The 25,281-nt window shown below is 42.7% G+C and overlaps 3 protein-coding genes across 3 annotated transcripts; 2 read left to right on the plus strand and 1 right to left on the minus strand.

Moving 5' to 3' along the window:
- The first annotated feature begins 147 nt into the window (after positions 1 to 147).
- LOC308367476 (N-alpha-acetyltransferase 15, NatA auxiliary subunit-like) lies at positions 148 to 15,392 on the plus strand. Its single transcript, XM_080841397.1, has 20 exons — positions 148 to 376; positions 2,205 to 2,289; positions 2,425 to 2,529; positions 2,998 to 3,155; positions 3,433 to 3,567; positions 4,027 to 4,180; positions 5,007 to 5,126; positions 5,338 to 5,433; positions 5,725 to 5,831; positions 5,929 to 6,001; positions 6,982 to 7,151; positions 9,345 to 9,497; positions 9,806 to 9,934; positions 10,779 to 10,992; positions 11,337 to 11,530; positions 11,784 to 11,892; positions 12,533 to 12,631; positions 13,022 to 13,165; positions 13,632 to 13,729; positions 14,091 to 15,392. Exons 1-20 carry the CDS (start codon positions 323 to 325, stop codon positions 14,295 to 14,297), a joined length of 2,604 nt encoding a protein of 867 aa, XP_080697523.1. The 5' UTR covers positions 148 to 322; the 3' UTR covers positions 14,298 to 15,392.
- A 700-nt stretch (positions 15,393 to 16,092) lies between these two features.
- Positions 16,093 to 21,267, minus strand: ugl (ureidoglycolate lyase; the record flags this gene model as incomplete). Its single annotated transcript, XM_080840708.1, has 15 exons — positions 21,200 to 21,267; positions 20,615 to 20,743; positions 19,709 to 19,927; positions 19,460 to 19,550; positions 19,294 to 19,370; positions 19,011 to 19,121; positions 18,785 to 18,844; positions 18,167 to 18,323; positions 17,629 to 17,827; positions 17,418 to 17,496; positions 17,224 to 17,316; positions 17,017 to 17,089; positions 16,782 to 16,849; positions 16,566 to 16,696; positions 16,093 to 16,267 (listed from the first exon to the last, which is right to left on the minus strand). Exons 1-15 carry the CDS (start codon positions 21,203 to 21,205, stop codon positions 16,093 to 16,095), a joined length of 1,668 nt encoding a protein of 555 aa, XP_080696834.1. The 5' UTR covers positions 21,206 to 21,267.
- Positions 21,268 to 22,278: 1,011 nt separating this feature from the next.
- rab33ba (RAB33B, member RAS oncogene family a) lies at positions 22,279 to 23,673 on the plus strand (the record flags this gene model as incomplete). Its single annotated transcript, XM_080840356.1, has 2 exons — positions 22,279 to 22,764; positions 23,185 to 23,673. Exons 1-2 carry the CDS (start codon positions 22,543 to 22,545, stop codon positions 23,671 to 23,673), a joined length of 711 nt encoding a protein of 236 aa, XP_080696482.1. The 5' UTR covers positions 22,279 to 22,542.
- Between the last annotated feature and the right edge of the window lie 1,608 nt (positions 23,674 to 25,281).

Genomic DNA, 25,281 nt, shown 5'->3' on the forward strand with positions numbered 1-25,281 from the left:
CTGAATGATCTTTTGAACACACTTTGGGGTTCTTGATAAGAGGCTTTTAGAGGGCTGTGTGACATTATTAAATACATACTCGTTTTCTATCCACGCATGCGCATTGAGAACATTGACCCGGAGGAGAAGGTGAGCGGACATCTTGGATCTGAAGGGGGCCTGCTGTCACCACGTGAGGCATTGGAGCCCGAGTGAGGGAGATACTAGTCCGCGTCCTGGACTCACGGAACAGCCCGAAAGGAGACATAGAATTGGGGTTTTACGATCTTGATTGATGTGTTGATTCACAGAGTGCAGTGTGTTGGCAAGCTAAACCTGAACAATGCCCTCGATCACCCTACCGCCTAAAGAGAACGCTCTCTTTAAGAGAATATTGGTGAGTGGTTCTCAAACTAACGTTAGCCCTGGTTTGGTGGTAGCAAGCTAGGTTGGTTAGGTGCATGTGTCAATCGCAATTTTGGCTTCTATGGTCAGAACTTACCTTGCTGTCTACGTTTACTGACCAGTCAATGTGCCATGCTTTTTGCACACCATCACCCTCATCATTGATTAAGGGAGTTTCACTGTGAATCAGGTTGCTAGCAAGCTAGGTAGCAAGCCATCCTCAAATACAATTGTGCTGGTTGACACTTCGGTTTATTCAGCTAGCTAGTGGTAAATGTCAAGCTATCGAGCGTGAAGTTGATCAGGACTAAAATGGCACGTCTCCCATCAATACATTACCAATAACTGGGTTATTCTGTTGAAGTAATGTTAACTAACTGACAGTGTGTCGAGGACCAGATTGGCACCTGCGAGCGCCATACCCATGCAAAACTAATGCAAACTTTACTGCATACCACCTTAACCAACATCGGAATTCAGCGATAGTGCATGAGCCAATCTATTTCACTTCTTTAAAGATGGCTTATGTTGGTTGGCTGTGTAGATGTTAAAGTGGGCAATTATGCTGACCTGCCAGTATTTTTTCTCTATGAATGAAGTTAGGAACTGGAGGTAAGCTAACGCTAACGTGGTGTGACTTTATGAAGGCATGCATTTGTGGCTGTTTTTGCTTATGCTTCATTCGTCTTGCGGGTAGAGTTCATTTAGCATAATGTTGTAGACATAAGTACGAAACTGTTTGTGAGTTTCCTGTTTTAGCTGTCATTTGAGGGCAGCATGATGTTAACCTGGCAACGGAAGTTTGCGTGATAAGTAATCAGACCGATCACCCGCTGGGTTGCAAACGTTGAAATGTGTAGTTTGTCATGAATGACTTCGCACTCTCTCTTTCAGTTTTTACTGATGTTGGCTGTGGACATATGTGATTATTGACTCTGATCGACTCACTTTCCCTCGGAAATGTGTCTGTTACTCCATGCAGTGAAGTGAAGCCTGTGAGATATCGGTAAAAGATGTTGGCCACAAAGCGGACAGTTCATAGAAAGCTACTGCTAGCTGTCTGGGCGGTTGTGCCGATGTTAGAGATTGACATTACATTTCAGCTCAGCTGTATTTAATTATTTAAAGTACTAGCTGTAATGAATGTGAGGGATATCAGAGACTTGGAAGTTTATTTGAGTTCTCTATTGTTGAAGAATGCATTGTGCATTATCAGCTGACCATGTGACCTTTAATTATTATCTAACTAAGGCATACCAGGGATGCATTAGAGCCAAGCCAACTGGATAAACTTGTGTGTTTCTTATCATGACATTTGCCTGGCCAGAGGTGTTTTGCAGTCTAATGTGTCGGAGGCACTGGCTAATGCCGTACTGGCTAAGGTTGTGCTATGCACTTACTATTTCAGGGGACATTCCTGCACATTAGTGTTGTGGGTAGAGTTGGCAGGCACTTTATTGGATACCCATGCAGGGGTACTTGGTCACTATCCAGTATTTCAGCATTGTGTATCCTGAATATTGTTCGACATTTTAAGTACTCTGCGTTACTACTCTGAGACAGCTGGGGGGAAATAAAAATAAATAATAGAACCACTGCCGTAGTAATTGATGGCGTTCTCTGTCAGTACTTAAACCTCTCATTCCTCTTTCACTCCCTTACCCACTACTACTGTTCTTTGATTCCACTGCATGTTAATGATATTGACGCCCGACACCACTGCATGCAAGTCATACAAATATAGACCCCAAGTGCTTTTCCACATGACAGTCTGGCAGCCACCTGCACCTCTCACCATTGCTGTTGTGTCTTCCCTGTAGAGATGCTACGAACACAAGCAATACAGGAACGGCCTCAAATTTTGCAAACAGATCCTGACCAATCCGAAGTTTGCAGAGCATGGAGGTAGGGCAACAAGTTCTCTTCGTCTAGCAATACTTGGCCTGTCTGATATGTTGCATGCACCTCATCTAACCATCCCTCTGTTTGTCTATATATCGGTCTCCTGCTCTTTCTCCTCTTTCCATCTGCTATCAACAGAGACCCAAGCGATGAAGGGACTGACCCTGAATTGTTTGGGAAAGAAGGAGGATGCATATGAACTTGTCAGACGAGGACTCCGCAATGACCTAAAGAGCCATGTCTGTATCCTTCACCACTTCTGCTAGTCTTTCACCAGCCACTGCAGGATGTCTTTGTAAGTCGCTTTGTATAAGTGGCTTCTAAATACCAGACCTTTACCTTTTGTAAGCCCTCTGGGAGAGAGAGCGAGAGTGAGCGAGAAGAATATGAGTGACTGCCAGTGCCAATAGGATTTCTTTTCTGTATCGGTATGTCTGTGGGCTTAGTGTCTTTTGTACAGGGGTACTGCATAATATTATCTTTCATCACTGTGTACCACCATACTAGATGGATACTAGACTTATGAAACCCCACTAAAAGAATTAAGTTACTCTTAATTGAGTGTCTTCTATTTCCCCCTATAGCTGTTTGGAACCAAGTCATTTATATGTGGGTGTGGGAATGAAATGCCAGCTAGAATCAGCAGTAAGAGTTTAGGCAGTGGGGAGGTTCTAGGACGTGGGGTTTCTTCCCTTGACCGCTTCCTCCCAGGCTGGCATGTGTATGGCCTGCTCCAGCGTTCGGATAAGAAGTATGACGAAGCCATCAAGTGCTACAGGAACGCCCTCAAGTGGGACAAAGACAACCTGCAGATCCTCCGAGACCTGTCACTGTTGCAGATCCAAATGAGAGACCTGGAGGGCTACAGGGTAAGAGAAACTGTGTGTGTGTGTGTGTGTGTGTGTGTGTGTGTGTGTGTGTGATATCCTGGTGTGTATGTACACATGAGTGTGGGTCCTCCTAGGTTTCTCTAACTGAGTTTTGATGCCTGTTGTATATTATGTGTTTGTTTGTGATTTTGCAGAATGAATACAGGGATTAATTTGATATGACCTGTTTTTTGTCTTATTTGCATATTCACTCTTGTTCCCCCCACCCCCACCCACCTCTCTCTTTCTCCCCGTCCTCTGTTCCTTGTTGCCACAGGAGACACGGTACCAGCTGCTACAGCTGCGGCCGGCCCAGAGGGCCTCATGGATCGGCTACGCCATCGCCTACCACCTGCTGGAGGACTACGAGATGGCCTCAAAGATCGTTGAGGAGTTCCGCAGGACACAGCAAGTACGCCAGTTCCATTCTCTCACACACACACACACACACACACACACACGCGCGCGCGCACACACACATACGCGCACACACACTCACACTAAGAGACCAACTAGAAATAGAAACATACACACATATGCATGCACTAAAATAATATCCCCCCTGACAGACACATATACACAGGCGAACTTGGAGAGACACACACGGTCTGAAATAACCTCTCATCTTAGAGAAACAAGCACAGACTAGTATTCAGGACCGACCAACCCTCACGCCAGAGCCTACACACCCCTTGCTCTGCATGCGTGCAAGCCATTCATTCATCATGCTTTTTACCACAGGAGTTTGTAGCAAAGGGATACAGATATCCTTTAATATTCTTATATGACAGGAGAAAGCTGGTACTGATCTTGAGGAATGAGCTATTTCAGTACATACTATTTACAATTTTTGTGTGTGTTTGTTTTGCAGACTTCTCCTGATAAGGTGGATTATGAGTATAGTGAGCTGTTGCTCTATCAGAACCAGGTGCTGAGGGAAGCGGGCCTCTTCAAAGAGGCTCTGGACCACCTCAGTACCTACGAGAAACAGATCTGTGACAAACTGGCAGTGGAGGAGACCAGAGGTGTGTATGAGTAATATTTTTTTAATTTAACTGTCTGATGCCTGTCTGTATGGAGTGGAGTAGATTTTGTGTCACCTTAAAATGCAAATACAGGGGGCGGATGATCGCATCAACATATTGTTTTGAAGTGAGCAGCATGAAGAGACCGTGCCATGTGGAAATACAATGCATAAAAGACACAATGAAAAGCAAAATCATCATTTTCATTGATTTGCAGCTTTTTCACCTACCAACCAGAATAACAGTGGATTACATTTTGTGCACCAACATGGAATAAGGGTCTTTGCTTTTATCCTAACGCGCTACTGGCTTGTTTTCTTCTTGGAAAAGTACATGCTGAAATCGTGCCACCAGGAAATCTATAACTGTCTAATTACTGTCCGATAACACTCCTCTGGCAAATGGGGGGTGTGATTGAGGTCGCCAAGCGCCTACCCGTGGGGGATCAATAATCCATTGACTTTTCATGTTTAATTTTGATAAACAGTCTTTGTATGGTTCATGATGATTTCGCTTTTCATTGTGGCACGTTCTCTTCGTGTCACACAGTAAATAGCTGCGCAGTGTCAAACTAAATGTAAAGGCGATTGTATTCAGCCATTTCAAAGTTTGTGTGTGTTTTGTATTTTAAGGTGGCACGTAATCCGCTCCATAGTGTGGAAGGATACATCTGTGATGAGTGTGGGGGGTGTGTATGTGGGTGTTATATGGATTTCTGTTGTGTTGGCACTTTATCTCAGATGCATTTTTAATTGTTTAATGTGTGTGTGTGTGTGTGTGTGTGTGTGTGTGTGTGTGTGTGTGTGTGTGTGTGTGTGCTCTACAGGGGAGTTGCTGCTGAAGTTGGAGCGGACAGAGGAGGCATCGGAGGTTTACTCCCAGCTACAAGAGAGGAACCCTGAGAACTGGAGCTACTACCAGGGCCTTGAGAAAGCACTGAATCCTGGTACACACACACACACACACACACACACACACACACACATCCGTCCAGATTGCTAACACTTAGATACAAAACACTTACACACATGCCAGCAAATTTTGTAAGCATTCTTTGAATACTTTGTATACATTGTAGATTTTCTGTCAGTTCTCTTTGCTGTAGCACTCATCAGACTTCCTGTTTGTGTGTACTGTGTCTGTGTGTGTCTCCACAGCGAATGCAGAAGATAAGTTGAAGATCTATGAGGACGCATGGGTGAAATACCCTAAAGGCCTCGTTCCCAGGAGATTGCCACTTAGCTTCCTGACAGGTGTGTGTGTGTGTGTGTGTGTGTGTGTGTGTGTGGGCGGGGGGGGGGTCAATGCTGTGAGACAAAGCTCTGTGGCATTGTGCCCAACTCTGTTAATGTGGTAGACCACAAAGGAAAAAAAGATTTTATGTCTGCATGTGTATTTAAGCACATATGTGTCCGTGCTTAGGCTACAAAATAATGTGCACTTGGACTGTATATACCTTTACATATTTGTCAGCAGAAAGGTGTGTCTGTGTGTGTCTGTTTGTGTGGACCTCCAACCTTTGTGGATGTGTGTTCCATCCTCAGGTGAGAAGTTCTGTGAGTGCCTGGACAAATATCTCCGCATGAACTTCAGCAAGGGTTGCCCTCCAGTCTTCACTACACTCAAATCCCTCTATCATGACAAGGAAAAGGTGCGGGAGAGACAAGAACAAAAGATAACCATGATCCAGAAAAGAGGGAGATGCACCACCTCATTCAAAACGTGTTTATTTTTGCCTTCAATCTCAGGTGTCAGTCATTGAAGAGCTGGTAGTAGGATATGAAACTTCTCTAAAGAGCAGCAGAATGTTCAGCCAGAATGGTGAGTGTTGATATTGTTTGTGTGCATTGTTTTTGTTTGTGTGTGTGAGTATGTACAGTGACTTGTGTGTGTGTTTAAGCTTGGGTGTTGATGGTGTGTGAGCATGTTTTTCTTTGTGTGTGAGTGTCTAAAGACAGGGTTTGTGTGTTGATAGACTGTTTGCTAGTGAGGAGGTTGTGTTGATGGTGTGTGTGTTTTATTTTTTATATTTTTGTATTAATAGACTGTGTGTATGTAAAGAGTGTTTGTGTGTTGATAGACTGTGTGTTTGTTAATGGGAGGGTGTGTGTGTATTAATAGATCTTGTTATATGTCTGTGGTAGATAGCAGTAGAGAGTCTGTATAAATAGATCTTGTTATATGTCTGTGGTAGAGTATTAATAGATCTTGTTATATGTCTGTGGTAGATAACTGTATTAATAGATCTTGTTATATGTCTGTGGTAGATAACTGTATTAATAGATCTTGTTATATGTCTGTGGTAGATAACTGTATTAATAGATCTTGTTATATGTCTGTGGTAGATAACTGTATTAATAGATCTTGTTATATGTCTGTGGTAGATAACTGTATAAATAGATCTTGTTATATGTCTGTGGTAGATAACTGTATTAATAGATCTTGTTATATGTCTGTGGTAGATAACTGTATAAATAGATCTTGTTATATGTCTGTGGTAGAGTATTAATAGATCTTGTTATATGTCTGTGGTAGATAACTGTATAAATAGATCTTGTTATATGTCTGTGGTAGAGTATTAATAGATCTTGTTATTATATGTCTGTGGTAGATAACTGTATTAATAGATCTTGTTATATGTCTGTGGTAGATAACTGTATAAATAGATCTTGTTATATGTCTGTGGTAGAGTATTAATAGATCTTGTTATGTGTCTGTGGTAGATAACTGTATTAATAGATCTTGTTCTATGTCTGTGGTAGATAACTGTATTAATAGATCTTGTTCTATGTCTGTGGTAGATAACGGTAGAGAGGAGCCGCCCACCACCCTCCTGTGGGTCCAGTTCTTCCTGGCGCAGCACTTTGACTACGTGGGCCAGACCAGTGAGGCCCTGGAGTACATCAACGCCGCCATCGACAGCACGCCCACACTCATCGAGCTCTTCGTTATCAAGGCCAAAATATATAAGGTAGTAATAATAATAATAATAATACATTTTATTTAAAGCGCCTTTCATGACACCCAAGGTCACTTCACAAACAGGTTGTTAGAATTACAATGATCACATAGAAATAAATAAAAATAAGAAAAATAAAAGTCAGTCAGTCAGTCCATAAGCTGTCTTGAAGAAATTAGTTTTAAGGTAGAGCATGCACATCCACATCCATACACGTGCACACACTCCATCTATCTCATTTTGATTCAAGATATGCAAAATATACAGCCGCGGAAAAAATTAAGAGACCACTTCAAAATTATCAGTTTCTCTGGTTTTACTATTTATTGGTATGTGTTAAAGTAAAATGTACATTTTAGTTTTATTCTATAACCTACTGGCAACATTCCTACCAAATTTCAAATAAAAATATTGTCATTTAGATCATTTATTTGCAGAAAAATGACAATTGGTCAAAATAGCAGAAAAGATGCAGTGTCTTCAGATCTCGAATAATTCAAAGAAAACAAGCTCATATTCATTTTTAAACTACACAATACTAATGCTTTAACTTAGGAAGAGTTCAGAAATCAATATTTGGTGGAATAACCTTGATTTAAAATCACAACTTTCATGTGTCTTGGCATGCTCTCCACCAGTCTTTCACATTGCCGTTGGGTGACTTTATGCTACTCCTGGCGCAAGAATTCAAGCAGCTCGGCTTCTTTTCATGGCTTGTGACCATCCATCTTCCTCTTGATCACATTTCAGAGTTTTTTTAATTGGATTCAGGTCTCGAAATTGGGCTGGCCATGACAGGGTCCTGATCTGGTGATACTCCATCCACACCTTTACTGGCCTGGCTGTGTGGCATGGAGCATTGCCCTGCTGGAAAAAACACTTCTCAGAGTTGGGGAACATTGTCAGAGCAAAAGGAAGCAAGTTTTTCTTCCGGGACAACGTTGTACTTTGCCTGGCTGAGGTTTGTAAAAGACCATAAGGATTGAACCAAAGCCGACTGGAGGGTCTCCTAGTTCGTCTTCTCTGATGAGTCCAATTTCACAGTAGGTGCAAGACTCTGTGGCTTGTAGGCCTCTCCAGGTCTCCGTCTAACCATCAGACGACCATATGTTGGGCAAAGCTGAAAATTGGACTCATCAGAGAAGACGAACTAGGAGACCCTCCAGTCCGCTTTGGTTCAATCCTTATGGTCTTTTACAAACCTCAGCCAGGCAAAGTACAACGTTGTCCCGGAAGAAAAACTTGCTTCCTTTTGCTCTGACAATGTTCCCCAACTCTGAGAAGTGCTTTTTCCAGCAGGGCAATGCTCCATGCCACACAGCCAGGCCAGTAAAGGTGTGGATGGAGTATCACCAGATCAGGACCCTGTCATGGCCAGCCCAATTTCGAGACCTGAATCCAATTAAAAAAACTCTGAAATGTGATCAAGACGAAGATGGATGGTCACAAGCCATGAAAAGAAGCCGAGCTGCTTGAATTCTTGCGCCAGGAGTAGCATAAAGTCACCCAACGGCAATGTGAAAGACTGGTGGAGAGCATGCCAAGACACATGAAAGTTGTGATTTCAAATCAAGGTTATTCCACCAAATATTGATTTCTGAACTCTTCCTAAGTTAAAGCATTAGTATTGTGTAGTTTAAAAATGAATATGAGCTTGTTTTCTTTGCATTATTCAAGATCTGAAGACACTGCATCTTTTTTGCTATTTTGACCAATTGTCATTTTTCTGCAAATAAATTATCTAAATGACTATATTTTTATTTGAAATTTGGTAGGAATGTTGCCAGTAGGTTATAGAATAAAACTAAAATGTACATTTTACTTTAACACATACCAATAAATAGTAAAACCAACTGATCATTTTGAAGTGGTCTCTTAATTTTTTCCGCGGCTGTATGTGTGTGTGTGGGGTCATGTGTGCGTGGCGACAAACATGTATGTACAAATTATGTATGTTTTACCTGTCTTTATTTGTTTACTTATCTCTCTCCCTCCCTCTCTCTCTCTCTCTCCCTCCCTCTCTCTCTCTCTCTCTCTCCCTCCCTCTCTCCCTCCCTCTCTCTCTCTCTCTCCCTCTCTCTCTCTCTCCCTCTCTCTCTCTCTCCCTCTCTCTCTCTCTCTCTCTCTCTCTCTCTCTCTCTCTCTCTCTCTCTCTCTCTCTCTCTCTCTCTCTCTCTCTCTCTCTCTCTCTCCTCTCTCCCTCAGCATGCTGGGAACATCCGTGAGGCGGCCCACTGGATGGATGAGGCGCAGGCTCTGGACACCGCTGACCGCTTCATCAACTCCAAATGTGCCAAGTATATGCTGAAGGCAGGCATGGTCAAAGAGGCCGAGGAGATGTGCTCCAAGTTCACGCGGGTGCGTACGCGTGAGTGGTTTGGTGTGTGAGTGTGAGACAGGGCCGAAGCCCTCAACATGTTGCTGTTATGTGGTTATAACTGCAGTGTGTAAGACAGGGAGAGAGACCGACAGAGGGGGATCTCTGTGATGTTTTCACTTCAGATGGTATATATTGTGTTTGTTTGTTTAAATGTTTACTTTGAAGTGGTAGATCATGTTCATATGTGTGTGCCTTATTTGATCCTGTGTGTGTGTGTGTGTGTGTGTGTGTGTGTGTGTGTGTGTGTGTGTGTGTGTGTGTGTGTGTGTGTGTCTTCATCCTACAGGAAGGCACATCAGCGGTGGAGAACCTAAATGAGATGCAGTGCATGTGGTTCCAGACGGAGTGTGCACTGGCCTACCAGAGCATGAACAAGTACGGAGATGCACTGAAGAAATGCCACGAGATTGAGAGAGTGAGTCCGCCTTCCCTTCACAGCAGTCCTAAACACAGTACATCCTCTGACAATAAAGCTCCCTGAACTGAACAATATGGTTACTTTGTGACAGACGTTTGGCAGAACTACATATGTGTGGGCTCGTGGGCACAGTTAGCTGTTTTTGCCATCTGTTATATTGGGACTGTGATGCAGTTCAGTAAAGACTGCAGTGGTAGACAGAAGTAGTCGATCAGTGATGCATCCCTAGGGTGCTGTTCAGTGGCTGTTCTGCGGCAAGAGCCTGACTTTGGTTTTATGTTTTGTTTGTTTTTTTAGCCCAGTTTTGCTTTAAAAGTGTGAAGGTCCATAACATGAGATTGTGAGGTTATACAAAGTGTGCCCTAAAATGTCAAACAATTTATTCTGGCTACGACTTGGGATCGGAGTCTGAACTCAAGACTTAAGAAATGTCCTAAATGTCAGTTTTCTTACTTGTTTTCTCTATTCTCCAATATGTCTTCTCATTACTGCATCACCTGTTTTCTCACCTTCGTTTTGTCACTTTCCTCTCTCTCTCTTGCTCTTTCGCTCCCTCTCTCTCCCGTCCCTCTCCTGCTCCTCTCTCTCCCGTCCCTCTCCTGCTCCTCTCTCTCTCTCCCGTCCCTCTCCTGCTCCTCTCTCTCCCTTCCCTCTCTTGCTCCTCTCTCTCTCCCGTCCCTCTCCTGCTCCTCTCTCTCTCCCTTCCCTCTCTTGCTCCTCTCTCTCTCTCCCGTCCCTCTCCTGCTCCTCTCTCTCTCCCTTCCCTCTCCTGCTCCTCTCTCTCCCTTCCCTCTCTTGCTCCTCTCTCTCTCTCCCTTTCGATTTCTTTTTCTGTGTGCAGCACTTTGTGGAGATCACGGACGACCAGTTTGACTTCCACACGTACTGCATGCGGAAGATGACCCTGCGCTCGTACGTGCAGCTGCTCAAGCTGGAGGACGTGCTGCGCATGCACCCCTTCTACTTCAAGGCTGCCCGCACCGCCATCAACATCTACCTCAGTCTCCACGACAACCCCCTCACCGACGACAACAAGGAGTCACAGGCAGAGACAGGTACGAGGGGAATGTTCTAGAAGTTTACTTTATATGAAGATCACAATTATATAGTAAAATGTATGGCGATGAAGTCCATACATAAAAAGCCAGTGAAATAATACATTATATATGTCAGTAGAGGTACACACAGCAATACAAAGCATGTGTATTTGACCCTGTATTTCTGAACTTGTTTGGCGCAGTGTCTGAGTGATCTAAAGTTCAGTATCTGTGCTGTTGTATTAATGAGTGAGCACATTCTGTGTGTGTGTGTGTGTGTGTGTGTGTGTGTGTGTGTGTGTGTGTGTGTGTGTGTGTGTGTGTGTGTGTGTGTGTGTGTGTGTGTGTGTGTGTGTGTGTAGGGAATCTGACGGACAAGGAGATGAAGAAGATGAAGAACAAGCAGAGGCGCGCACAGAAGAAGGCCCAGCTGGAGGAGGAGAAGAAGATCGCAGAGAAGGAGAAGCAGCTGAAGAACCAGAAGAGGAGGAAAGAGGAGGATGATGAGGAGATTGGCGGGCCGAAAGAAGAGCTCATACCTGATAAACTGGTCAAGGTGTGTGTGTGAGATAGAGTTTGTGTGTGTGAGATAGAGTTTGTGTATGTGTGGTTGCCTGCTGTACTGAGGTGTGTGTGTGTGTGAATGTTTGTTTAGTTGTGTGCTTTTGTCATGCAAAAGTAGGCAGCTTGCTCAACCGTAAGCCTAAGTTGTGTTTCGTCCCGATGTGACCGAGACAGTCTGCTTTCTTGCGTTGTCTGTGTACAGTGCTTATACCTGCTCACTTGAGCATCGTCTGCTCCATCTGCAGGTGGAGACTCCTTTGGAGGAAGCGGTGAAGTTCCTCAGCCCCCTGAGGAACTTGGTGAAGGATAAGATTGAGACACACCTGCTGGCCTTTGAGATCTACTTCAGGAAAGGTGAGAGGGAGGTTGCCTGATTCCACATCAGAGTTCAATTAGAAGTTCCTTGTTCGTGATTCGGTCCAGTCTTTTTTTGTCCCTTTCCCACCACCCTCCTTTTCTGTTTGGTTATCTATTTTCCCAGTGGTCATCTTCTCTCTCTCTCTCTCTCTCTCTCTCTCTCTCTCTCTCTCCGTTATTATAGTTTGATATTTTCATTAGTCATTTTTAGTCCTTTATTTAGGCTTTTTGAATTCAGTTTGGCTATTTTTAACGATTGCATAAATCTTTCTATTTTGAGGAAATTACTAGTTTTATTTAGTTTATTGTTAGTTTTTAAGGTACTTTGAGATTTTATAGAAGCTGGAAAGGGTAGGATGAGGGAATGCATGACCTCAAATATGGTTTACAAAACTTTGTCATCATCATTCTAGGTCCTTTTCTTTCAGGCCAGTGGGGAAAATGAAAGCACCGCTGATTTTACTCGCAATTGTATTTCTTTGTAGTTTGTCTTCCATTGTTTATTTACTTTTACTGGTTTTAAAAACTATCATTATTTTTATTTCAGTTAACAAAATGTATTTTTTCACAACTATGTTTATTATTATTTTAAATTTGTAGTTAACCCTGCTCTGTCTCTCCCTTTGCTCTTCTGTAGAAAAGTACCTGCTGATGTTGCAGTCTGTGAAGAGAGCTTTCTCCATTGACCCTGATGACCCCTGGCTTCACCAGTGCCTGGTTCGGTTCTTCAAAGGAGGTACAACATGGCTGGCATCCTTCCTCCATCAGCGTCTGTAGATCAGTTAAAATGTTGGTGTTAGAATGAGATTTAGTGTCTGAATGTAGGTGGGATATATTTTGTCATCTGGTTTAAGATGAATGTTAGATAGATATATAGATAGATAGATAAATACTTTACTAATCCTGTGGGGAAATTCTGGGATCTTGCAGCTTTCACATATTAACAATAATTACAAACAATATATACAGACATTACAAACAATACAATTCAGCCATGTACAGTGTAGGATGAAGGATGTATGGTGTAAAGTGCATAATAATTAAATTAGTAAATCCTTTTGGTCTTCTGATTGTTCCTCACTGTGACTACACATCTTAAGTTGTAATCCATGTTCTGCATTCTCAGTGTCCAGTAGCAAGAACCTTCCGGAGGCAGTCAAGACGGTTCTGAATAAGGAGACGGGCCGGCTGTTCGGAGAGCACGACCCCCAGAGCTATAACAAGAACTGCCTGAGCAAACACAACCACTCGATACCACACCGGGTGGCAGGTAAGCACACACGCACGCACACACATTGGTTTTGGGATCAGGCTTTTCTTAGATAAAGGTTTTCCATATTATCTAGCCATGTGTGAAGGAGATGTATTCCATTATTATTAGACATAAATGAAAAAATAAATAATGCTGTTTCCGAAAGGAATTGCAGACTGTCATTTCGGGACATATCCAGACAAAACACTGCCACACGAGCATCTAAATCATTTTCCTGATTGTGGGGAGCTTTCCCTTTCCCTTTCTCTTTAGTCTCCGTGCCTTGTCTGACATTTAAATTACATTTTTAATCCCACTTTCAGGCTGACTCTTACCGGATTAGCGTCATAGACAAAGAGTCATTTCTGGATTTTTATGATTTCTTGATATCAAACAAAGTATACAGATATGATGAACAAACATGAACTCATGCATGTATTACTTGATTTATTAATGTATTGAAATACACTCCAACATTCACCAGCTGCTAAGATGATGGTGTACCTGGACCCCTCGTCAGAGAAGATGGCTGCTGAGTTAGCCACCAGTCTGGATGAGTCTCTCACTGGCAGGAGCGTTCAGGTACACTAGGAACTATTTTGCCTATTTCCTCATCAACTTTAAAGCAACAATGAAGCAATGTTGGTATACTGCCAAAGACCACATAACGGATACATTTGGGCTTCACACCTGGGAACAGAAATATACAGAACAGTTTTAAATTATTGTGCAAAATTGAACAATACTGGAGTGATACTGTAAGGATCCTCTAACTTAGCTTGACATTTTGCTCATTTGTGTATCTCGGTCTGTGTGTGTGTGTCTGTGTGTCTGTGTGGTGTGTGTGTCTGTGTCTGTGTGTGTGTGTGTGTGTGTGTGCATGTGTGTGTGTGTGTGTGTGTGCGCATGTGTGTGTCTGTCTGTGTGCCAACTGGGTCCTCAGATCTGTACTGAGGTGCTTCAGGCCCTGCGCGACGGTGGTCTGGGTTCAGACCAGCAGAAGACCGTGGAGTCGTACCGGGCGACGTGCCACCAGTTCTACCCCTGTGCCCTGGCCTTCATGCCCCCGGGTCACCACGACAACACCACCCTCACTGCCAATGGCGACCTGTCATCAGGAGACCATGACGACATGTCCAGCGACATTTAAGAATGGGCAGAAGTAGTGGTGGTGAGAGAAGGGGGGCTCGTGGAGGGCGGCCATGTTTCTTTTTCCTTCGAACGACGACAACCCTGAGTGACCATGGTGCACTTTGCTCCCATAAAGCTGAGCCCCAGAGAGCCCTTTCTCCATGGCGACAGAGAAAGGAAAGGAAAAAAAAGGAAATCACACAATTTACCCAATGTTTTTTTTTTTTTTCATCTTGCTGATGACTACTCTTAAACTGAAAAATAAACAGTGTATGTAGAGAGAGAGAGAGAAACGCTGCCAGGAGGGGGTAAAGAGGGTGGTGATGAACTTGGCGTTACACCACCTCATCCTGACCTGTGCATCTGCTTCTCGTGTTTTAAAAAAAATAATTTATATATAAAAATATAATAAATAAAAATGTTTAAAATGGGAAAATACTGTTGTAACATCACAAGGTTATGGTCTACACTTTTATTTTGCTTGGATAGTGTGTGCCAAACCTGACACCGACTAGATGGATCTGTTGAGACGAGATCATGTTTTCTGGGGGAAACATTTCAAAGATGCACTCATGGTCCTGGAGCACAAAGACGTTTTGGAGAATTGCCACTAGGGGGCGAAATGATACAGGTCCTTATGGCTTCACGAACAGCATTGGCCAACAACACGACTGATAATCAAAGGAGATATCAAAAGATGTTACCCTGAAATGCAGCATGAGTGAAAATCTTATTTTTTTGTGTGTGTTCTCCTTTTAGGTCTTTCACGGTTTATTTTGGGTTTTGTGTTATGTGAATGTACAACAAGGAATGAGAAAAGGTCTCTGAGGAACCGGTGTTGCCATAGCAACCAGTTCTTTAAATATGTTTGGAATTCTTTAAATATGTTTGGGATTTTCTTTCTTTTCCCTTTTCTTTTCTCATATTTTGGAGAGATTTTCATCCCATGTGAGCTTTATTACACTGTTTTCTGATCTCTTTTCCTTTTTTACAGTTTTGAAGCAGGTGACTATTAGCAACACCTCAGTCAGGCAAACCAAAGGCAACAGGCCCCACCTGCCCAACACAGAGAGATATGAATGAATAAAAATGGAGTGGAATTCAAGTTCAAAAATCTCATTCACCAGTTATTCACATTTCACCTCAATGGCCTGAGCTTTCAAAGTCATTTGAACTGCATTTGTGTCACTCACTTGTTCGAGGCAAAACTGCTTTCTTCATGAAGATTATTTAAATATATATATGTATACATATTTTGCCCAGTCAGTGAAACATTACATTACATTTCAAACACATTATTTCCATTTATAAACAAATAAGACCACCTGGGGAATTGGGTACTTAAGCATGACCTTTAGTTCGACCTAAGGTCCAACATCCAATCCAGTAGGCTGTTATAACCTCATAGCGGGATGGCAAGGCAAAGGCATGTTCATACTACATATTAGTAAACTGGAGTTGCAAAAGCTGTTTAGCAGTGTGGACAGCTATGTTTTAGAGGGTGTGGTCACTAACTGTCCATGTGTATCAACCATTAAGAGAAAATATTGGATTTGATGTCACCTTTAGGCAAAGAAATACCTTCTTGTAGTATGATGTATGAACTGGAAGAATTTGTGTCAACAGCTTAACAGGGGGGACGAGTGGCTCTCACCTTTGCCCTTCAACAGGTTTAAAAGGCATATTAAGAAATGATTTACATTTGGAAACAATTGTATGATGTCACTTGATGTTTATTCATTCAAGCCAGCTGTGGAAGGCGAATGTTGTTTTTAAGCACCAGAAGTGTAAACATCATGGCTACTGTCCAACAGCTACAGTTTGGACTGCAGCTGATCACCTCCATCCTGCCCCGCCCTCTGGTGCAGGCTTTGAGAGGAGAGGAAGGTGTGGTCCAGGTTCAGGTACGTCGTGAGGAACTCAGGGAAGTCATCCTTCTGGACCACCTCAAGAAACATGGAGGCTGCCGTGCCAAGCCTTTGCTGGTCCCTATGCAGGAGTGGATGGGCACAACAAGGTTAGGTCAATATGGGTAATAGGTATCACTGGGCAGGAGTGGATGGGCACAACAAGGTTAGGTCATTATGGGTAATAGGTATCACTGTTTTGGTTTAATATAAATGCAAATTACCCTTCAACAGGAGTGAACCATATGATCAAAGGATTAAGGAATTGAATGGATATTTAAATATGGTTAAAGCCATTATTGTTTTCATTCTAATTGCAATGAATGCTTACAGGTAGGGATATGTTGTAATGAATGTGTGTGAGAGAGCACATTGACTACCTCACAGTTTTGCAGTTAATGGCCTCCTTTAAGTGACTCGTCATCTCTCGGACGAGATTTTGCACGAGCGCACGTGTCACTGTGGTCCCATCATCCTCCAGTCTGACCTGGTGGCGGATCCACTGCCACACCTGAGCACAATGACATCAGAGCTGACAGGAAGTTCACCTGGAGGACGTCACCTTGAGCAGGATGTGAGGTGTGCGTCGCTCTCACCTGGGATCTGGAGATCTCTGCTGTGGCGGAGTCCTCCACCTGGCCCTTGTAAAAGAAATGACCTCGACCTGAGGGGAACACAGGTGATTTTAGAGGTTATTATGCAAATTGAATGGATCATCTGCTTTCTCGAGGAGCGTAGATGCCTTATAGCAAAACTAACCATCATCATCTGTATCTTTATTATATGCAGATTCTTCATGCAAAATGTATCATCTCTTCAGAAACACCTCACCAGTCAGCCAGGCTTCAATGAAGAGGATCCCTACTGCAATATTGTGCTTGAGTCCAAACAGTGTCACTCCCCCCTGTGTAGACAAATCCCATTCATTATACATATAAGTGACATTGAAAACACGGAACAATGAAGTTATAACATGATATTCTATGTGAATCGTTACAGTACACGTGTGTAGAAACAGAAAGTAAAGGAAGACCTGACCGCTGGCATGATGAGAAGATCTTCAGAGGTCACTTTGAGGTCACTGAGTAACTCGTGCAATTGGTTCTCCCCCTTGGTATGAACCTGGAACAGCTGAAAGTGAGGGAGAAGACCAACAGAGTGGCTGAGTTTAACTGCAGGATTTTAATTCTCAGAGCTGATTGGCTATCAAAGTTGAAAACACAAAGGACTACCTTTTGCATTGGCTTAATGAAGTCCATATCATACACCATGAAGCCATCCACTCCAGCTTTTATTTCAAGCAACTTCAGCCTGTGTCAATTTGGTTAAAAAAAATATAAAAAAAAGAATGTAGTAAAATAATGCTACATGGACTATGGTGATCCATATTCCACAGTTGTGCAGATATTTGAGATTTACATTAAATCTCACCAATGCCCTTACCTGATGACAGTACTGAGGACTGTGCTGTAGAGGGCGCTGTTTTTGTCAGGGGGCAGCAGAAGTGCGGCCATGCCCCCAGTGGCCAAAGCGCCACGCTGATGACAGGTCTGGACCAGCAGGTCCATGTAACTCCTCAGGAAGCGTTTTTCCATGTTTACGTACTTGCTGCGGTCAGGGAGCAGGAAGTCAGGACGTTGACCTGGAAGGGAAGCAAGAGTTGATTGAATACACTGAAAGGGGGAATGCAATAGTCTTTTATTTTACACACATGCGGATGTTTTCCTGTGGTTTTGCAATGACAAAAACAGGAATGCAAGGAAGTTCAGATCTGACAACTAGACGGATTGATGTTTGTCAATACGTATTGATCGACATGATGTAATGATGTTTGTCTAAAAGACTTCCAAATGACATCAGTATGCATACAATACACATGGATAGAAATGTTTAATGTTTATGATGTTCTGGGCTAAACACTTTTTTCAGGTGAAATTCTTGTCTTGGTGATTTTGTCAGAGCAATGTCGTGATTGGCTTACCAAACTTGTTGACAAACGAGGCAGAGTAATCCCAGATCCCACAGTTGAGGCCGGCAGAGTGGTCCCTCATCTCGTACAGAATCTCATCCATCTCAAAGGAGGCCAGCACACTCTCTATCAGCACAGTAGCTTTAATGCTGCCTACAGGAAGGCCAAGCTTCGGAGAACAAATCACAAACACACAGATTCATATTTATACACACGACCTGCCTAGCACTACCAGAGCAGGGGCGTCCCTCTCTACCTTCAAGAAGCTCTTGAAGACCCAACTCTTCAGAGAGCACCTCCCTTCCTAACTGGCACCCTGGCTTAACCAGCACTTAAGCAGTAACAGGCCGCACTTCTTTTTCTTTCTATGTCGTTTTCTATTTTTTTTTTTTTTTTAAATAAGCAGTATTTATTGTTAAACCAGGTTTTAATGCTCTTAGCTTGATTGTTCTCTCCCTTGTACGTCGCTTTGGACAAAAGCGTCTGCTAAATGACTAAATGTAAATATAAATGTTTGCACAGGTACTTTGTCCCTTTTCTATTGTCTTTTCTTTCAGAACTAGACGATTCACTGACATCACTGTTGAAGCTGGGGAAAGCAATATATATGCCTTTTAAATACATTTATACCTTATGTTCAGTCCAGGTAAATATCTTATTCCATAGCCTTGCCTCCAAATAGCTCTCAACCTACAAAATAAAAAGCAATGTGTTAAAGTGTTAAAGTGTTAGAAAAGAACTAAAAAGAAATAAGTGAACAAAGTGAGGGGGGAAAAAACGCTGCATATGTGAGGTGTGTGAGTTGCAACTGTGTGCGTGTGTGTTTGTGTGTGTGTACCCATGTGATTTTACTCACTTTAGACAGGTAGAAAAATGGACCACTCTGATTTTGAAACAGCAGGTTTCCATTATGGAACATCAAGAGACCAAAGTCAAACAGCGGACCAGGAACCTCTCTACCATTTACCTATACACACATAAAAAGTTTAAACGAACTTAAAAGTAAACAGATAAGTGCATAGAATGTCACCATCCTACACCTAAACCTATACCATACATAGCAAAATACATATAGCGTTATTAGCATATACAATATGAAAACATTTAATTTCATTAAGCAACATTTCATTAAGCAATACCATCATGCAATGCTCCACCATATTCCAAGCTCGTGGGCGGAGCATCAGAATTGGGGCCTGGGAAATGGGCGGGGCATCTGGGAAACAGAAAATCAAGCTGGAATATTTGACCATTTTGACCTAATACCAAGCAGCAAATTGGATATTAATGCTGCTCTCAACTCACCGTGGAACTGGTTGTGGACAGCCTGGTAAACGTTATAAATCCCCTTAATTTGATTGTAGTATGTTGGACAATTGCCATCATCAAAATCAACCTAATGTACAAAAGCACATTAATTCAAATTCAGTGAATGAATAAAACAACTCAACACCTGGACTATTTAGTATTATTATATTAAGTATTATTTAGGCCTAAAACTTTCTATAATAGACCTAATACGTTTCAATTAGCTTTGTGTGTCCATCTCTATACCTGTATACCCTGGGCAGGGGACTGCAGACCCTGGAGGAAGCGATCTGTGTCACAGGGTGCGAGGTCACCGATGTCCACGTGTCTGCACTGCAGTCTGGCTGGAACCGGACTGACCCTCCAGTCAGGGTCGTTCCGGATGTGGGCCGTAGCTGCACTGAACCCTGGGAGATCTCCAGTCAGGTCCAACTGTGCTTTCCGGAGGGTTCTAAGTTTTAACACCTGCCAGAGAGAGGTACATTTAGAAGTTACCACACTTGGTGAGGAATATGTTTGAACAAAATCATGCTTGTTTATCAATGAACAGCTGTTTTTAAATATGCCTAGAACTGTACTCTTCAGAGAGCACCTCCCTTCCTAACTGGCACCTTGGCTTAACTTGCACTTAAGCAGTGACAGGCCCGCACTTCTTTTTCTTTCTATGTCGTTTTCTATTTTTTTGAAAAAAAAATAAGCAGTATTTATTGTTACACCAGGTTTTAATGCTCTTAGCTTGATTGTTCTCTCCCTTGTACGTCGCTTTGGACAAAAGCGTCTGCTAAATGACTAAATGTAAATATAAATGTAAATGTACTGAGGCACTTGGAGCACTACTAGCCCCCACCACCACTTCAAGCCACAAGCAAAGTTTTCCCAGGAAATCTATCCGGGTACAAGCCAATAGTGCTTAACTTGTCAGTTATAAGCTACAAACAAATTTGCCAGTTTTAATTTGCAGGGTCCGAGTGATGGCTTCATGTTAATATCAAAGTGAATCCTATTCTTTACATCTAACTCACATTTTGTTTTACCCATGAGATTAATGACACGTTTTGTAAATAATGTACATATTCTGTTGGCTGTACTTGCATACGGCCAAGTAACTGAAAAAGTAATTGAGTAATGTGTAATTGCTGAGTCAGCCTTTACCCTGTCCACTTCAGACTGGAAAGTAGTGGTTAGCTCGGCCAGGAATGTCAGGGCTTCCCCAGTGAAGAGAGTCTGGTGCTCGAGCTCCAGACCTGGGGGAGGGGGTTCCAGCTCAACCCTTGTGACTGCCTGTGGAGCTCATGGACAGATTGAAGATTGGGATCAGAGGACAACCAAAGATTTGCAATTAAACTTTTTTTTTTATTTGAGAATGAATACTCATGGAAGTTACTGGTTTATAAAGTTAAGTGTCTCAGTTGTGCAGGCTAGGTTTTCAGTGGGCTACACTGCTGACAACACAAGATTTTACACAACTCTAATTACATTTCCTCAGTTCAGAGATGAGAGAAAAGTTTAGCAATACCATCTTGTCATTTGTTTAGTGTAACATAAAAGTGACCAATGTGACAGAGAAAGAATGACTTCACTTAAACATTGAATATAGTCGTTATAAATGTACTGACTGATAAACATAGTAGGAGAAAGTCTAATATGTAACAAGTCCTGGTAATAGGCCTCAGATCTCATATGTACAGAAAGAATTTCTATGGGAACGTCATTAAAAGTTAGCAGTGATCTACTTACAGGCATCTCTGCAGAATTCTCCAGCCGTTCTGTTTGTTATGTTGGACTTTGGCATTGGCCTGCTCTTTGATCGGTTTATTTGTCTTGCCCAAGGTTGGTACAAAAACCTTTTAAATATTCCCCAATAGCATAAGTTCATTCCTGTCACAGATTGATTTGTAGTGTTCGGCTAATGTTACTTATTCAAAATAGGCATAGATATTTATTGACTAACTTGATATTATTGTAATTTTCTAAACCCAGTAACCACGCTTTTATGGTATAAGATTGGCTAAGTTTGTTCTGTTGATGAATAAATTGATAAATATATTATCTTATTTTACAACCACCACTAGATAGAATATTGACAGGTGCCGTTGTGACCATAGACATATACATATCTCTAGACATATACATCTATGGTTGTGACCACTTTATAATACCGCCTGTAGCTGCCAAATGTGAGGACCTGCCTGATGTGAGGCCGCATGCGCAAACTTTGCGACACTATTGTAGTACAACGAGCCAGGTAATGCTGGTGGTGTAGGCTACAGCATGAAGTGGAATGACAAGCGCATTTGTTTACGTTTGAAATCCACCAAGGTTTATGATGTTAAGCTTCATGTTTATTGAATTATTAGTTAAGCAGTGCATTCATTAGCCTACTAGTAACAGTAATACAACATAGCCCCATATGTTGACACTGAGCCTTATGCTGTAAACCGTTGACAAAATTATAAAACACTACGTTAAATAAACCTACATTATGCGTTAAGAGAAGCCAGATACGTTGATATTAAACCATGTATGAGAATGCACGTCTTGGATAGTTTGCTCCTGAGCCTTCTGCCGTAAACCGTTTGTGTTTGCGCATGCGGACTCACATCAGGCAGCGGCGGACTCTAGACATCCTATTGGCGGACTCACATCAGGCAGGGTCCTCACATTTGGCAGCTACACCGCCCATATCGACAGATTCCGGACGGGACTCTTTTTATCGTAACATCTCGCGATAAAGCCCCATCCCATACGTGGCTTCAGACATAAACAGGGCAGTGAGTCCCTTGGAATGCATCAGCAAAATGAAGATTCAAGCAAATCAGGGCAAGTAACTGTAAATATCTCTCGCTAACTGTAAATAAAGAGATAGAGCTGGGCAATTGGTGATATTAAGAATTTCTTGAAGCCCTACATTAAATCTGGGTCTCTTATAGTCGTTTGAATCGTTATTGTATATTTAGATAGCTAGGATAAAGCAGTTGTTAAGCTAAGGCTAGCCAGCAAGCTTTGAGACCATAGTTAACCAGCCAGCTGGATCCTTTTAGGTGACGTTAGTTACTTAGTGTCGGTCAGTGTCGGTCATTATGGCAGATGTAGAGTCCTCTCTCGAATTTACCACCTCGCTGGGCTCTCTCCCTCCTCCTCGAACGCGGATATTTAAGATCATCGTAATCGGAGACTCTGGGGTTGGCAAGACTTGCCTCACCTACCGCTTTTGTGCGGGCAAGTTCCCGGAGAAAACCGAGGCAACCATTGGAGTGGATTTTCGGGAGAAACTTATCGAGATTGACGGCGAAAAAATCAAGGTATGTGTTGGCCTAAGACGTTCATTTACTTGATAATCAAAACTCTGAAGCATTTCTCATAGTTACTTGTAAATTACCTGTAAGATATGTGCTACTACAACTGAGGGAACATTTCAAATGTGATGTAACCAGATGTACCTGTGTTACCTGTGTAGTTACCTGTGTGGAAAAATGTAGGTTAATGTTAAGAAAGGGGGAAAGTGTGAAAACCAACTGAGGTTAGCAAATGAATACTATACAATTGTCTTAACATCAGGTTGCGTTGTTCGTTCGTTCTTTTGTTGGAAGAAATACGTGTCTAGACTTCATCCTATTATATTTCAGAGATTATTATTTTGCAAATGTATTTGACTGGAAATAATCCTCTTCCTCTTCTTTTTGTCCTAATGTCTTTGTCTGTCCTCCCCTTGTCTCCTACAGGTGCAACTGTGGGACACGGCGGGCCAGGAGCGCTTCAGAAAGAGCATGGTACAGCACTACTATAGGAACGTCCACGCCATCGTTTTCGTCTACGACATCACCAATGCCGTCAGCTTCCGGAGCCTTCCGTCATGGATTGAGGAGTGCAAGCAGCACTCGCTGGGCCAGGAGGTGCCCCGCATCCTCGTGGGCAACAAGTGCGACCTGCGCCACGCTGCCCAGGTGGGCACCGAGGCGGCGCAACAGTTTGCCGACTTGCACTCCATGCCGCTGTTCGAGACGTCCGCCAAGAACCCGAGCCACGGTGACGGCGACAGCCGCAGCAGCGACAGCGACCACGTGGAAGCCATCTTCATGACCGTGGCGCACAAACTGAAGTCCCAGAAGCCGCTGATGCTCAGTCAGCCTGCCGGCTCCCAGAACACGGTAACGCTCCAGAGTGGGAGAGAGGAGGAGGAGAAGGGGGGATGGAACTGCAGCAGCTGCTGAGGAATAGAAAAGCGAAGAAAGGAGGAAGGAGAGGAGAGGAGAGGGGGGTGTAGGGGGGGGGTCCTAATGGGTTGACAAAAAACAATGGGTTTGCTTCTTGTAATGGTCAGTATAGAAAGATGAGGTAGACCTGATGTGGTGATTTGAATAGCTTGCCTGTTTAAAGCATATCAGAGGTTTGTAAGTGGATATTTGCACTCACCAGGCAACATACTTTAATCGAGTATGGTAGCCATCCGCTGGGTTTGGTTCACACACACACACACACACACACACACACACACCATAACCCACATTATATTGCACTTCCTAGGCACTCTGAGATTCCTGTGAATGAAAAGTGCTTTAAAAATCAAATGAATTATTATTATGAAAGGAAGTTATTCATAAAGGGAACTAGTTTGCATTGACACTCCAGCAATGGTCAGGAAACGGGTCACTGTGTCTCTTGGTCCTCATGAACATCAAATGAAGGATATCCCCATCTCAGAGGGATATAATCTGTGTGCCTGTGTAATCATACACACGTTTCTGAGGTCAACTGTGCATTTGGACATCGTCCCATGTGGTGGTTACATCCAACCCCCATCAAAAAGTGACATTTCGTGACACAAAAGATGTACTGAATTGAAAAATTGCAAAAACGTGTGTTTGTGTATATGTACTGTATGTTTTGGTACTACCAGGGTAGTAGTCATATCTCACACCAGTAACGTGTCTCTCGGATCAGGTCATGTGTCTTTGGAACTGTAAACTGTATAGCTATAGTGAGCCGCTTAAAGGGACAAAAAATACATGCTTAATGCTTAGCAGTGTAAAAAGGAAAAGTATAAGCAACCACAGACCTCTTGTAATGCACAGCTTTCATGCACGTCTGACTGTCAGAACTATCAGGACAATATACACCTGTAGTCCATCCCTCCCAAATTACTCCCTCAGGGTTCGAATACACATAAGCTTTTTTTTTTAAACGGGACGCTAGAAAATGCAATGATTCCTATGGTACGGCGCGCTTTGCATGAAAGCGCGCCGTACCATAGGAATCAATGCATTTTCTGGCGTCCCGTTTTTACAAAAAAGCTTATGTGTATTCGAACCCTCACTGTGTATGTGTGTGCAATAACTGTTTGCCTTCTCCTAATGATGTAACACACCATAGCTTGCATGTTGAATACGAAGACACACACACTCAAATAGCATCTTCACTTTCAGCAACTTCAATATGATTGTCACAGCCGGTTCTGTGACAATGTGGTCCTAGTGACATCATGTACATACTGTCCTTTTGGTTTGTTGAATTTCAAACAAATTATACAACCGGGCAGAAACTGGCTGGTGTATTTCTGGGTGCTGTGATCAGCGGACCACGTTAGGGGACTTTAAATGAGGAAAAAGTAATCTACTGCCACCGTGTAAATGAAATGAGAGTATGGCCTCTGCCTTATCTCTTAAGTTGAAATATAAACACTAAAGTACACTTGAAATTGTATCCATACAGTTTGTTTTTGTAAGAACAACATAAATGCTAATGTTAAGTATTGCCTGAGTTGCATCATACATATCCTCATATTGTATTTCAACTGAAAGTGTCCTTTTTGTTTTGATTTC

Source organism: Sprattus sprattus, assembly GCF_963457725.1.
Source record: "Sprattus sprattus genome assembly, chromosome: 6".
Lineage (NCBI taxonomy): Eukaryota > Metazoa > Chordata > Actinopteri > Clupeiformes > Clupeidae > Sprattus > Sprattus sprattus.